The sequence below is a fragment of the Hippichthys cyanospilos genome, chromosome 3 (genome assembly GCF_059441005.1).
Source record: "Hippichthys cyanospilos isolate Australia breed blue-spotted pipefish chromosome 3, RoL_Hcya_1.0, whole genome shotgun sequence".
NCBI lineage: Eukaryota > Metazoa > Chordata > Actinopteri > Syngnathiformes > Syngnathidae > Hippichthys > Hippichthys cyanospilos.
Window position 1 is genome coordinate 8,351,161 of NC_142371.1, and position 14,392 is coordinate 8,365,552.

General features: G+C 38.0%; 1 protein-coding gene across 2 annotated transcripts in view; it reads left to right on the plus strand.

The window, feature by feature from the left end:
- Positions 1 to 14,392, plus strand: part of dyrk1b (dual-specificity tyrosine-(Y)-phosphorylation regulated kinase 1B) — a 54,196-nt gene that overhangs the window by 12,685 nt on the left and 27,119 nt on the right. Inside the window, exon 1 of one of the 2 annotated variants that reach the window (XM_088409990.1) lies at positions 7,508 to 9,381. The exons of the other annotated variant lie outside the window; for it this stretch is intronic. Coding sequence (XP_088266116.1) covers positions 9,282 to 9,381 — 100 coding nt within the window. The 5' untranslated portion in view covers positions 7,508 to 9,281. Of the gene's footprint in view, positions 1 to 7,507; positions 9,382 to 14,392 lie in introns of those variants that run through there. 2 annotated transcript variants of the gene reach the window in all.

Genomic DNA, 14,392 nt, shown 5'->3' on the forward strand with positions numbered 1-14,392 from the left:
TTTTTCCGCGTTTCGCGTTGCGACAGCCAATCAACTTCGGGAACATTCAACGGCTCACACAGGGGGCAGGAATTAATCATGGCGGCCACTTTGCGGTCACCGGGAGCGATTCAAAACGGCCAGCTGAGCTTTCAATACAAAACAGAACCAAGCAAGAGCCCTCACCTGGCTTGTAGAAAGGCGGAAGCGAGAACTTGGGACAACTGGTATGTCCAGCGCTTGCTCCACTTAACAGCTGTTGAACTGTGGTTACAGTGCTAAGCTAACGATAGCGCAGCATCGTCAGCACAATATTTAGCAGGGTCTCGGCCACTGCGTGATTGCGACATTGAGAACTTTTGGCGCCGCCTCTGACCGCTGTTGATATTACATATATTACGTACATAGTGCGAAGGATGATGTGGCATTTAGAGCAGCCAGCTCTAAATATTTAAGATATTTAAGAAATATAGGCTAGCCTAGGCTTATTAGGGGATATGGGCATAACAAGGGACACTCAAAGGTAAATAAATCCTTTCTATATTTTTTTATTTATGATGTTTTCTGATTGTATACATGTATACCATATATCCATAGCACTTACTATACTGTTTATGTACCAATTTTTAATATGTATGTACAATTTTTATGTTTTTACCTCGGGTTCTAAACGCATTAGCTATTTAACATAGGTTTGGGCTACCCTCCATACGGTGAATTCACCTTACGAGCCCAACAGCGGAACGGATTCACCTCTTAACACGGGGGCCCACTGTATTTGAATACAACACTTTGTCCAAATCTATTTCGTTCAAAAATAATAATTTTCACAGAATAAGGTCATTTTCACAACCAGAATTCAGCGCTGTAAGGCTACCCCATGCCTCCAAATATCATTCGTATATATGTTTGATCACTTTTTTATCATCTTCTGGCGAAGATCAAGAACAAAAAGAACATCACCTGATGTCTGTCACGCAAAAGCACCACCTCAACATACACCCCAAACCATACCTCCATGGGGCAGTTAAGGCAACAATATACCACAATATGAGCTTTTATTTCAGTATTGTCTTCACTTATCTTTTTCTTATCATTTATCTGGACGAAGACTATCTAGTCAATCAAGCTGAAGAATGTACTTTGAGACGCTGTTTGTCCTAATCACCCATCCTACGGCAGATTTTTGTCACAATGGAAAAACCGTCATTTTTTTGTTTTGATTCCAGTGTAAAAAGTATTAGTGAAGAGTACCATTAATTGTCACCTTTGAACTTGAATATCTCTGGTCATAATTTTCTGACTTAAAAAAATGAAGTCTTGTGCAGGATTTTGGAAGCTCTTTCTTCTAAAAGTAGACAAAGTTTAAATAAGTTGTAAATAAATGAAAGTACCTACATTAATTAACAATCTGTAAGAAAGGCTAACTTAAAAAAAAAAAAAAAGCTTACCCCATGAAACATGACTGCAAATGCAATAGCAATGGAAAGTTTTTAATTTTAAATTAGACTGCTTGGTAGTGTGACAGCTAGCAACTAGCTTGAGATGTCATCCCACCATTTTTGCTTTACTTATCCTAGTTTTTAATTGCTGTTACTTAGTTGCTCCCAAAGGCAACACAAATCCTATTCATCACTAATTTAGGGCACTAAAAAAATGGTAGTTATTGATGTCATCATTGTAACATCCACAAATGTACATCATATGTACAAATGTAATGTAGTATTCAAGTCTACTTTTGTGTTTGCAGGCAGAAACTAGCCGCTCCTAGCTGCTAACTATGAGTTGACGTCTGACAACATTACATAGTCAGACGTCTGTTTCTTGGCTTTCTTTCTTTGCTTTATTTTTTCAACGATGTGGACGTGGGCTAGCTTGTTTGTAATTCACTCTTCATGGTTAAAATGAAAAGGATGTGCTTTAAATTACACTTTGAGAATATTTTCACTCTTTAACACAAATACATCATGAAGATAAGTAGAACATAGTTCTTATTTCATAAAATGATTTTGCATAGTAAAAATAAGGAAAAAAAAGTCAAATATAGCTGAGAGATTATAGGGGAAAACGTTTAATACAGTATAAGGCTGGATACCCTCTTATTTTATACATGGACCAACAGTCTTGATGAACAAAAGAGTCTTTGGTCTGAAATGAGCATAAGTGTTTTATAAAACAAATTAAGACATGACCTATTTTATTTATTTATTTATTTATTTACAATAAATTGGATTTTAAAAAGTATATCTCAGAATAATCGAGTTGTTATTGCGCCACACCATGCCCGGCACCACACCACATTGCCTTCCTTTGCTTTTCTATTACAACAGGCACTAAGTAGGATGGGGACGGTAATCAACTGAACACTGCAAGCTTCTCGTAGTGAGTTAGGCTCTGCAGTTTCATTGCACAAATGCAGAATCTGGGCCCCTGTTTTTTTTTTGTGCCAAACAATGCTATCTCAGTGTGCAACCGGGTTAATACAAAACTGCCATTTAAGCTATATAGGGCCCGTGGGTCACATTCAGCCTATCCATAGTCTCTTCATCTTCAATGAAGTCAAAACAGAATGTCATGCGCACATTGCTTTTCTTTTGATGTGCACAAATAGTGCAAGCAAAGAAAAAAAAAAAAAAAAAAACAATAACAATTTGTTTTTAGTGTAATAGCATAGCAATATTGGCAAATTTGGTTGTCATGCTAACAGTAGCACCAACCTTATTTCTGACACAGTAAGATGAATTAGCCCTGGTAATAATGATCTGGGATCTTCAGAAGGGGCAACTTCAAAATCACAGCCAAATAAGTAATACAGTAGTAAACAATAATATTCATGCCTACCCTGGCTTTTATTTTGAAGTTGGCTCTAGGAAGCAATTGTTGTGGCAGTTGAACTGATCTCATATTCGGGCTTGCCTGACTTATTCCTCCCAAAAACGTGATGACAGACTTGTATAGGAATACAATATTCAAATTCCAGTTGTCATAAGCATGCATTGTTCATGTGTACCTCATGCGGAGTATTGCAGTACACGCTATGTTTTTGAAATACACAGATCAGTTTGTATGATACCAAGACTTGCCTTTCCCATTCTGAATGTTGACCCCCTTATTTGTTTTACATTTGTTTATTTTCTGATAAAAAGTCATCGCGAAGATATGCAGCCATTTGCTATTCTCTAAAATAAAACCTTAAACCTAACCCTAACCTGTGAGGAATTGAACAGATGGGTTTAAAAGAGACCATACATATGATACACATCAATTAAATGTTCCATATACGTACAGAAAATGAGCAAACATTTCAGATTGCAGGAATCCGTTTTATGTGACCAATCCTAAAAGTAATGTGCTGATTTGTTTTATTTGGCATCACAGATTACATCTGAGAAGTATGTCAATAGGTTATAATACGTACATCATGATTGCACAATCTCAGGGTTAGGGTGGCGTATGCTTCCTAAAGACAGTTTTCTGCATTAGCCTGCCACATTATCTTCCATTGTTTATTTTAAAAAAATAATTACTCAAAATATATTATTCACAAATCTGTAGTTATTAAAACTATGACGTGTGCAACAAATTTATTAGGTGTGTCATATAAAAAGAGAAGAGATCATCTAGCATAATTAAGTGTTTTAATGCATACACTTTCAAATTCTATTTGTTGTCAGCTTCGACTATTTTCAATGGGTATGATGAACTTCAGTCTGAATTTATCTTTTTATATCAGAATTTGAGCTGACTCATTGGGCTGGTCTGAGATGCATGTCGTTCATCCACTAAAGCTAATTTTTTGCATTCAAGAACTTTTAAATTGACATATTAAATAAGAAATGAGAGCTTTACTCTTTTTTGTAGTTTTTTTTTTTTTTTGAGGGGATATACTAAAACCGTTCTAATTAAAGGCATAGCAAAAATAATATTTCTCCTTTAGCATAAAATTAGAATTGGGGTCTTCACCTCTATAAAATCACAGAAAAAATGTTTTCTCAGAAAATAATGAAATAGAGCATGTTGCTGTGGAATTGCTGGACCGTAGGGGGTTATGTAATAATCATTTTTGTCTATACTTAATTTATTAGAATGATCATCTTAGAAGAAATAAATCGTTTTTGTTGCACACTTAAGAATCATTATTACCTGATCGTTGTTCACGCATAGGCACAGAGCATTTCAAACAATGCTGCTAATGCATCGAAACAGAAACCCCCGAGGCCTTTAACTCGTCCTATATTTGGTTCCTCAATGCCTGTGTCATACCTCCTTGGTTTTGTTTTTGTCTCTCTGGCACCGCCAAGTGCTGAGAAAGAGGATGATATATCCGCGTGTAAAGCGCCCCTCCACTCCGCTCTGAAAGCACCCTGCAGTAGCAGCATGGTAATTCCGCTCCTCTATCTTTCCTCTGCATCGTGTTTACCTAGCAACAAGCATCACCCGCTGCTGGCCATCCCATTGGTCATTTGAAAACGCACCGGGGACCAATGGCAGAGCTGTTGCCATGGTACAGCGTATAGTTGCCGGGTGGAAATTTGCTGCAAGGCACGTGAGTGTCAGAGTCTGCTTCCCTCCACACAGTACTGTTGTAATCTCTGCTGTCTGACCGTTAGTACAGCAGAATGTGATTTAATAAAAGCCACTCAGTGTGTGTGTGTGTGTGTATATATATATATATATATATATATATATATATATATATATATATATATATATATATAATAATTATTATTATTAAACAAACACCCTAAGCCTGCACTGTCCCGATTTAATATGCTGTTCTCTTAATCATTAGTTTCAGATTGCATTTATTTTTTACAATAATGGAGAGTATTCAGATTTGATTTTTAAACATCATAAATTAGTTTGCTCACAATGAACAAGAATATAGCCATATAAGATCATTGTTTTACGTATTTATCGGAAATGAACAAAAAATAGAAAAGTGCATTCATTGCTCATGTAAAATTCGTAGATATAAAGTATCTGGAATGAATTCCCATAAAGATGTCTAATTGTTTTTTTTTTATTCGTTTGAATTGTTTGGAACATTTATTTCTATTTTGTGTTAAAGTTGTATATATTTTTTCTTTTAAGTATGAATAAATATTAGTTTTTTTCTAAATGAGCAGTAATTAAATAAACATACAGAATACATAAATATACATTTTTTTTTTATTATTCATGTCTTCCCTGTCATTGACTGATGACAAATCAGGCCTATCCTGTCATTTGCCCCAATTCAGCTGGGATAGGCTCCAGGTCCATTAGCTATGTGTTTGTGCCACGGGATGACCAAGAACACTCACACACTATGCCACCTGTTGCTCATCTGCTTTTAGGTTTGGAACGGCAAACGTATCCGCCCATGTGAAAGAAATACTTGGCGAGAGGATGTGGTATCGTATATGCAATGAAGTAATCATATCTACAAACAAAATTAGGTGTGGCAACATGCTTTTTGTGTAAATACAAAAGTACATACAGTAAACTATTGCTAGGTGATAAATAATCAAATGAACAATTATATTACCTTCAAAGCCATTAACAAGGTACCCCTGCTCTGTCTAGCAAAAAAAAATATATGTACTGTATTTATATTTTGGAATGAGTAAATTAGGAAACGAAATAGAGTTTCATGAAAGGAATACAATTTCAGTAATTATAACACTTGGCAAATTGTTGTGCAACTATGGACGTCTGTGTCAGTCTGATCTGGGCTTTAAGTGTTTCATACGCATGTGATACTTCTGTGCATGATTCCCACTGTATTTTGAATAGGCATTGAATGCTACGTATAAAATTTGCTTTTAAATGTAATCTGTAATTATAGCACGTTATTAGTCCATGTAGTCTTAATTTAGCCATGACTGGTCAGCTGTGTGTCAGTATTCGGGAGTGTTATGATTGTGCGTGTTTCAAGCTGTTTGCAAAAGAAAGGTGCAGGAATTGGCAGATAAAACGCTGGTCTTTGTAAACAGAAAGCAGGAAATAAGATTTTTCTACATACATGACCTTATTAATTACCTAGTAATAGTCATTTTAGGATAATGCCATTTGATTGTTCAGGTTTTAAAGGTTAGTTATAAATTAATCACCACAATGATTTTTTTTTTTTTAATGGTGAGACTCTTGCAATATCTTGCAAATCATTCCACTTTAAAGCGACTGTTTATGTTTGAAAGATTGAAAAGATCGGTGTGACAAAATTGCGACTGAATCAACAAGAATTTGACACACATTTCTCCATGCAACGTGATCTGTATTTGAGGGTGAATTTCCCTTTAAGCCAGGGAGCTGTCAGCTGGTTTATGACACTGTTGGTGCGCTGAGCTGTTCCCAGGCAGCATTGTGCCTGATATAGCCGGAATGCTCGGATAGCAACAGGAACAACTTTTAGCTTTGGCTGGTTGGTGAGGGGGAAGTCACATCTCAGCTGTAGTCACTTAGTGAGCATGTTCGCTCTGAAGCCCTTTGCCCTGCTCTCCTCGCTGCTCCCCGACAGTTTGCCCACCCCCAGCGCCCCTCTTTACATTTCTACCTGACATCCTCAAACTATTTCCGCGTCATTCCTGCATCGCGCCGTTTGAAGAGACACTGGGAAACCGAGCCAAGTCACCTCCCACAGTCCAACTCGGTGTCCAATCACAGCCGGGAACTACACTTTCTGTAGCCAATAGCGTTACAGCTGCCATGGCGTCGGGTAGCAACAGAGCTTGTGGGAGGGCGCGTGCTGAGTGAGGGTGAGGCTGCCCCCACCCTAAGTACAGAGAAGTAGAAACAACCTAGATGACTGAATTTAAAAAGGGGCTTTGTGTATTATTTCTTGCCGCTTTTATTATTACAATCGTTTATAATTTCCCATGCTCGTGGTTTGTTCTAAAACCATTGTAGTTTTTATTTAAAAGCGCCAATACAGAATGCACTAATGGAAACCTGATGCGTTAAGTTGTCAAACCTCCAGGCGTTTCTCAGAAATGGTATATCTCACGTGATCATTTTGAATTTCGTTTTCAAAAAAGTTGTAATATATTACAATTTCCCCTTTATTTGAGTCACTTTTATTTTGAAAAAAAATCCCTTTTTGTCATCAGATTTGCGGCAAGCGCTTGTAATATAGTTGGGGTTTATTCATGAAATTGTGGCACGGGTCTAAGTTAATGTTATCTATATATGTGAATATAAAGTTCCAGTAAAAATACTCCGTTGTTACTATAAATGGACAGGACTGGAGAGAGGGGTATATCTGGAAGAGGCTACTTCGAACAAATATAGGGTTGTTGTCCCGTTTGCCCAATGCATTTGTCCTGTTAATTTTCGCGCCACAAAGTCAGTTTGCAGTTTTGTTCTTTTTAAACCTGAAGTTTGAATACTCATCGCGATCGTCAGCTTTATTGAATTACGTCACACTTACTAATAAAAGCAGTGATACGTGGGGCTGCTAAATCGCTCCTTCTGGCACCCCCCACCCCCCGCGCTCTGTGACATGGTACGGCCCCAAACGCAGGGTGGGGAGCAGCGTGGATGTGAGCACAGATTCCCTGTAACGGAGTAACACTGGCCGAAGGGAAAGGGAATGGGCAAGAAATATGACTGGAGATTGCCTTTTTGAAGGGTACCAACTCGAAGGATTAGAAAAACTACTTAAATAAACGTGTTTAATGTTCAGAAGAGGCACAAAGACAAGAAGGCTAGGATATTGAAGTGCACGAAAGGGGAGCGGAAACGGAGGATAGAGGCGCGCCAAGAAGGCACCCAGGGTAACTGACAGCAAACTCAGGAACTTCGCTGCATTCGGTGGACTTGAAGACGAGCCTGGAGTATTTTTCGATTGTTTAGAGTGCGATTGCGATTACTTCTTCCTTGAGTGATTTGCGTTTAGCTGAACGGATTGGAAACACAACCGGCGGCTTGATCGCTACCGTTCTTGTGTGCTTACACGAGGAGCGTTCAGCATTAAGCACCAAGTCCTGGATTCGAAAACTCATTTTTCTTTTCTCTAGTTCACCACCGCCTGACACGCTGCTGCAGTGCGAGTAAGGATATTCTTTCTAAGGAACTTTTTTTGTGGAACTATACAAGCTGAAGTGGACTGCTTTTGTTTTTTTCGAGTTCGTCAACTGTTAGTTGACAGCCAGCCTTCTGGATATTGCGTGGGATTTTCTTTATTCTCTGTTGGTGTATAAAGGGGCTCATTCTCCTGGCAGAGGCCTGCCACCCTCCTCTGTAGCCAGGTAATGGGCTGCTAAGTGACCACTACCCTGAAGACTTCTCGGAGCTTTGTCTTCACTGCCTGTGATATTGCCAGTAGATGACAGTGAGTGTCAACGTTTTAAGACGAGAGAACCTCTCTCAACACTGTCGTACACTGACCAGTGCACAGTCCCCCAGAAAGCGCCTGTAATTGGACCTATTTTTAGAGGGAGGGATGGGGTAAAAGCAGAAAGCTAGAAATTCAACTCCCCTCCTTCTCTTCTACCCCTTCCATCAGCCCATTTAGCAGAAAGCGGGGGAGCCCGGTTCCAAAGGAACTACAGCAATTTTTGTTTTACAAAAGACAAGGCAGACAATGAAACGTGTGACAAACCTCGTCTAATGTATAATTTGAGTAATATCAGTCAGAACAGTTTTGACGGAAGTTGTACAAGCCTGGGAATACCTGCTGCACTGGATTTTATTGCTAAAGGCTGCACTGGACAGAAAAATCCTTGTGGATTACAAATTAAAAATGTCTGATGAACTGCTTCTTTCCTATTTTGGATTAATCCTACCCAGGTCAATATTTGTGCCATCATGCCATTAGGATCCATGACAGTAGAACTCTTTTAGTATTCTAGAATAGTAGGACCTACGTTTGACTACCTAAAATAAATTACCAGCAATCTGGAGCAGTTCAAACTTCCATCTCTAAGAAATAAGCAAACGCTAACCAAATATTTCCCACATCCCCCAACAATAGAAAAGAAAATATATATGTAGAATGAGATCTCTATATCTATAGTGTAACTCTTTACACCCTTTATATTTTTACTGAAGATAGACAAGCTGCCTGTACACCAATTGGTTGCCTTAGAAGCCACAGTAACAAAGAAACAAGCTAGAGAAGACGGTGCCTTTTAATTTGATTGGTTGGTTTCCCACCATTTCAAGGTTGACTGAGTCAGTTGGATAAACTGTTTGAGCAAACTCTGGGATTGAAAAACACCTCATGAAGGTTACTTAAGACCCCCAACAAAGGCTGCCCACCTGAAATCATTTGATTGATTGGGTTTCCCTTCTGGATTGACCTTTTGCCAAGTGTTTCCATGGTAATCACATCATCTGTGGAGGACAAGACTGTGCCCCCTTGCAGAATGGTCCAATCACAACCCTGGATTGCCTCTTCCCTTCACCGTGACAATAAAAGTCAGTTCCCACACACACGCGCATGCACACTTTTTAGATTCAGAAACACTAACAAAGTAATGCATGTAAGTTTCGCAATGCAATGCATTATGCAATGAGTTTGAGATGGGGATCTTACAAAACTTCCTTGACCAACTGAGTAAATAATAATGGATTTTAAAATTGTAAAGCAGATGAGTGAATTTCTCTCTGTGTGCACGCACCAGGGTCAATCAAAATTTTGCTACCAGGAGCAAGGGCCAAAACAGGTGTCTGCACAGCCATAGGTCACCTTCGCTCTTCTAATATCCACGTTCCTCATTAGACCGCAAACAGTCGAGATGATATAATTTGTTACTTTTTACTTACTAATATTTCCAACATCAGTGTTTCGACTTTTAAGTTGTTAATTCACATGTTTTGTACCACATAGCTTTTTTTTCTTAAATGTATCATTACACAAGGCAGTTTGTTTATATTAGTATGACAAAGCAGCTGCAACAGGTTGCACCTCCCATTGTCTGCTAATCTCATCAACGGTGGGGATGTTTGTGTGTTAGCTGTACACAGCGCAATTTTTTAGCCAAATCCTAAATCTTTGGACACCTGACTACCTACTAGGTTGAGCGTAGAGTACATCGGACATGGGTTTGTTTTGGATGAGCTAATCGTGCAAGTGTCACATTGTTACTAACTGATGTCCTTTGTTGAAAGGTTCATAATTTTCTAAAGAAAGACCCGTTCAGAGAAGGTTGTCAGGCATGTGAACGATTCAACTTAATGTTTTGTATAACTTTGGAGATATTCGGACCGTTGAAGTGTAAAACATGCAAAGTGTTACCTCGTTTTTTCATATGATGGGGATCAAAATCCTTGTACGAAAAGCGAAATCTGCGAAGTAGGACATCCCACCCTTCCCTCTACCCTGCAGGAATTTCATACAAGTGTATGTGGGTAGCAGAATGTATGTATATATATATATATATATATATATATATATATATATATATATATATATATATATATATATATATATATTTTATGTGAAAAGTGTTTATACTTTTTTTGTAATAACTTGGGTTTTATTGAGTTTTTTATAATTAAACAACACCCATATTACAAACAGTACAAAAGAACATAATTACAGTGTCAGTGTACAACAATCAATTCCAAACAGTAAATTTCTATATCATATTTTCATTGTCCAATGTTGGTGTCAGTAATCTTAAAAGTATTGATACTTTACATATTTGAGACATAAAGATTACTGCAGTTTACATCCATCCATCCATTATCTGTAGCCGCATATGCTACTAGGGTCACTGACTTGCTGGTGCCTATCCCAGCCGTCTTCGGGCAGTAGACGGGGGACATCCTGAGCTGGTTGTCAACCAATTGCCGGGCACACAGAGACAAACAACCGTTCACACTCCCAACCACACCTAAGGACAATTACCAACAATGACGCGGGAGGTGAGGAAGGGGGTGGGGGTCACTGATGAGTGACAGACTAAAAAAATGTAAAATGCTGACCTTCTGGGCTTTAGTCGACCTATTCCATCCTTAGGGGCCGTGCCATCAAATTCTGTCATATATGATGGTTCTTCTGATTAGTTTGGATGCATTTTTCTGTAAATGGTGTTGTGGACTTAAGAATTAATTCTGCTACCGTCATCAGTTACATCATCAGTAAAGGTTGTTGAGCCCATTCTAGAAGCAGCCATGCAAATTCAGGTCATGACATTACCTCTCCACCATGCTTCACAGATGAGCTTGTGTTTTGAGTTTTGAGCAGATGTTTTTTTTTTTTTTTCTTCTCCGTACTTGCCATTACTTTGGCAGAGGTTTTTTTTTTTTCTCATCAGTCCATAACTTCTGTGAGTCATCTCTAACTTTGTACAAAATGGCCTTCCAGTTCTTTTTGCTGCGTGGTTTGCATTTGTATAAAGTATTTATTCTCTCAGTCAAGAAGATTGTGATACTGTCACTGCGGCTCTGTGGAAGTTGGCAGTGATGTCACTGACTTTTCTTGAGTGTTTCTTCACAACTGTCACTGTGTCCCTCAATTGCTGTGAATAGGTTTAGCTGACTTGTTTTATATTTGTTGATCAGAACACCCGTAAGTTTCTTTTTCAGGACATTTTAGATTGTTGTATTGGCTATATTTAATGTTGCATAGCTTAACAAATGGAGAGCCCCAATCAGTGGCTCATGGGCTAAATCAAGTCCGTGAGAGCAAAGCGCATGGTCTGTGTGAACAGCTTTTTTTCCAACTCAGTGAAACTTTAGTCAATACCAGTCTTGAGAAAGCAGGTCCAACAAGCAGATAAAAAAAAGCTCAACAGGCCTTTTTGCCTACAGGTTTGGGGAAAATGTGTGCCAGTTGGTTCATCTCTGAGCATATCGGGAGCATTATCAGTCACAAATGCTTGTAACCTGTTATTTAGTACATTAGAGACAGTATTTTCATTCATTTATGTGTATGTGATGAATGGGCATACAATGTTTTGTATATTATATTTTTTAGTTTTGTTTTGTGCACTTGCTGAAAGTTTGTGTTGTGTTGATTACGGACCATTTGCTTTATGTTCTGTTTGAATATTATTTCTTGGTTAGCTCATTTATTCCAATACAATCTATTTCTTAACAGCAAAGTGAAACTGTTTGTGGAGACAAGTATAGGCTTAGTGCGAGCTAGACAGCAAGCTAAACTCTGAAGTGGTGACACAAGACGCCCTCATAATAGTTTGTAACTTTGAATGCACATCTTGGCATCAACATCAGCAGAGTGAAACTGAAAATGAAGACGGTAACCCAAAATCAGCCATGTTCTTCGATAGCACAAATTCACAGCAGATGTAAAAGAGCACCTTAAATGAACGTCATACGTCACTTTAGCTTTCAAATATCACCTTAACAATTTAACAAACCATATTATACATACAGGTGTTGCCGATGAAGGGATTTAATACACGTGTCTTCCCTAACCGTGTAACTCCCACACTCGCAAGTTCACCACACTATATGTTTACACAGCTTGCGGCAAAATAAGGCATAGCTTCAAAACAAGAGTCGTTGAGAACAAATGAACTGAAACTTGCCTGAAAGGCAGAACTGAAACATTTAAACTCATAGCCGTTTGTATTGTTTACTTACATGTGTCGCCTTTTTTTTTTTAAATATCTGCTTTTAATCTGGCCGCGCTGTATTTCCTGTTTACGTTCTTTGTTCGTCATCTTGCTCTTAGTGGTGTTCTTGTTAACAAAGGTCGTTACCTTTTAGGTATCAAGAAAATAACTAGCAGATTGTCCGTCCTTGCTCACGTGCATTAAGATATTTATTTTGTGTTAGGAATTCTTTGAGCTTCAGCTTTTAATGTTCAGTTATACAGTATCTTGTTCTGAAAATGTGTTTTTAATCTGGAAGGTCACGCTAAATTTCTGTTTCCTGTTTTAGCTCCCTGAAACTGATTGGCTGTCTCGCGGCATGTTTCGTGTCTTGTCACACCAAACACATCTTAAGATCTCGCTATATCACCCAATCACACTAACGTCATTGACTGCAATTAAAATGCAACGCTTGTTACGCCGTCCACATCGTCGAACTGAACCAAGCATTGTTCATTTTCCCAAACCACAGAGAGCCGCAACATAAGGATGAAAGAGCCAGATGCGGCTCCTTAGCCGCAGGTTGCTGACCCCTGGTGTATGTCATGTTTGACTCAAGCTTGAATATTGTGTATTTGTTATAACCTTGAGATGTATTTAATATTTTTTTCCTTCTTGGATTTATAGGATTATGCTAGGAGAAGGTTTACTAAAACACGTATGCCACCTGGGTAGCAGTTCGCAACCTGCTTGATTATAGTTGATAACCAATTCAATTAAAAGTAAATGAATAAATAAAACAGTCTGCAAGCAATTAGGGGATGTATGACAGAAAGACTAAATCTATCCACCAAAAAAATAACAAATTAGGCATCGAGTTAAAAAAAGCAACATTTGTATCGGTGGCAGCTCACAAATCTGAGTGCATCCCTTGTATTTCAAAAACCATTACACATTGTCCCTTTAAGGTCTTTACTTTCCCAGTAGGCTAAAGATTTAAATCAATGTATGAAAATAAGGGATGATCTGCACCATTAAAAGAATTTGCCAAAACTTTTAAAGTCTTTCTCAAATCAAGGGATTTAATCATGTCAATATTCAAATAACTTTATCTTTGTCAATTTTCATCTTTTTTTTTTTTTAAATAAGCCTGGTTTTGTGAAAACAAATCACATCACACACGCAACATTTTTGATATGTGAGGCGTTCACTCACACAGTATTAGTTATCTACCATAAGTTATTCTTATACAAAGCAACCATAATGCTGGCTTTCATCTCTGATTTTAAGTTGCACTGTTGCAAATTGGTTTTAGACATTTCCATACTGTGCACCAGTGGTTTCCAACTTCCAGATAGCTGTGGCCTCGTGGGATTGAGCCAGATCAGAGTAAAAAAAAGCATCTATGGAGCATGTACATCAAACTTTCTGCCCTATTAAATACCTTCTAAGTAGGGCTGCACGATTATGTCCAAAATAATAAGAATGATTATTTTGGTCAATATTGAAATCCCAATTATGAATCACGATTATTCATCAGTATGTTTGGTCAAACATGTCTCTTTATTGCTCTTTTTTTTTAACAAGCAGTATATAAACAAGGCTTCAATGCTTGATACTTCCAAATAATAATAAACTAAAATAAGTAAATACATAAAACACAATCACGACATGGCAAAAACTTGGCACACAGGGCAACACAGCCAACCTTCTTGAGTTATAACCAATGAAAAAAATAAAGCCTACTTAGAACCAAGCACATTATTTACTTTTAAGGAAATTTTAATCAATTAGCAGTCAAAATGTCATTTTCAGTCATTTCAAACTGAATTCAATTTTTTTTGCCAATTGTCTTTTTCAAAATGGGTCTCAATTGACAGCTAGCATAGTATATGTATGGAATTAGGTGAGGAACTCAATGCCAT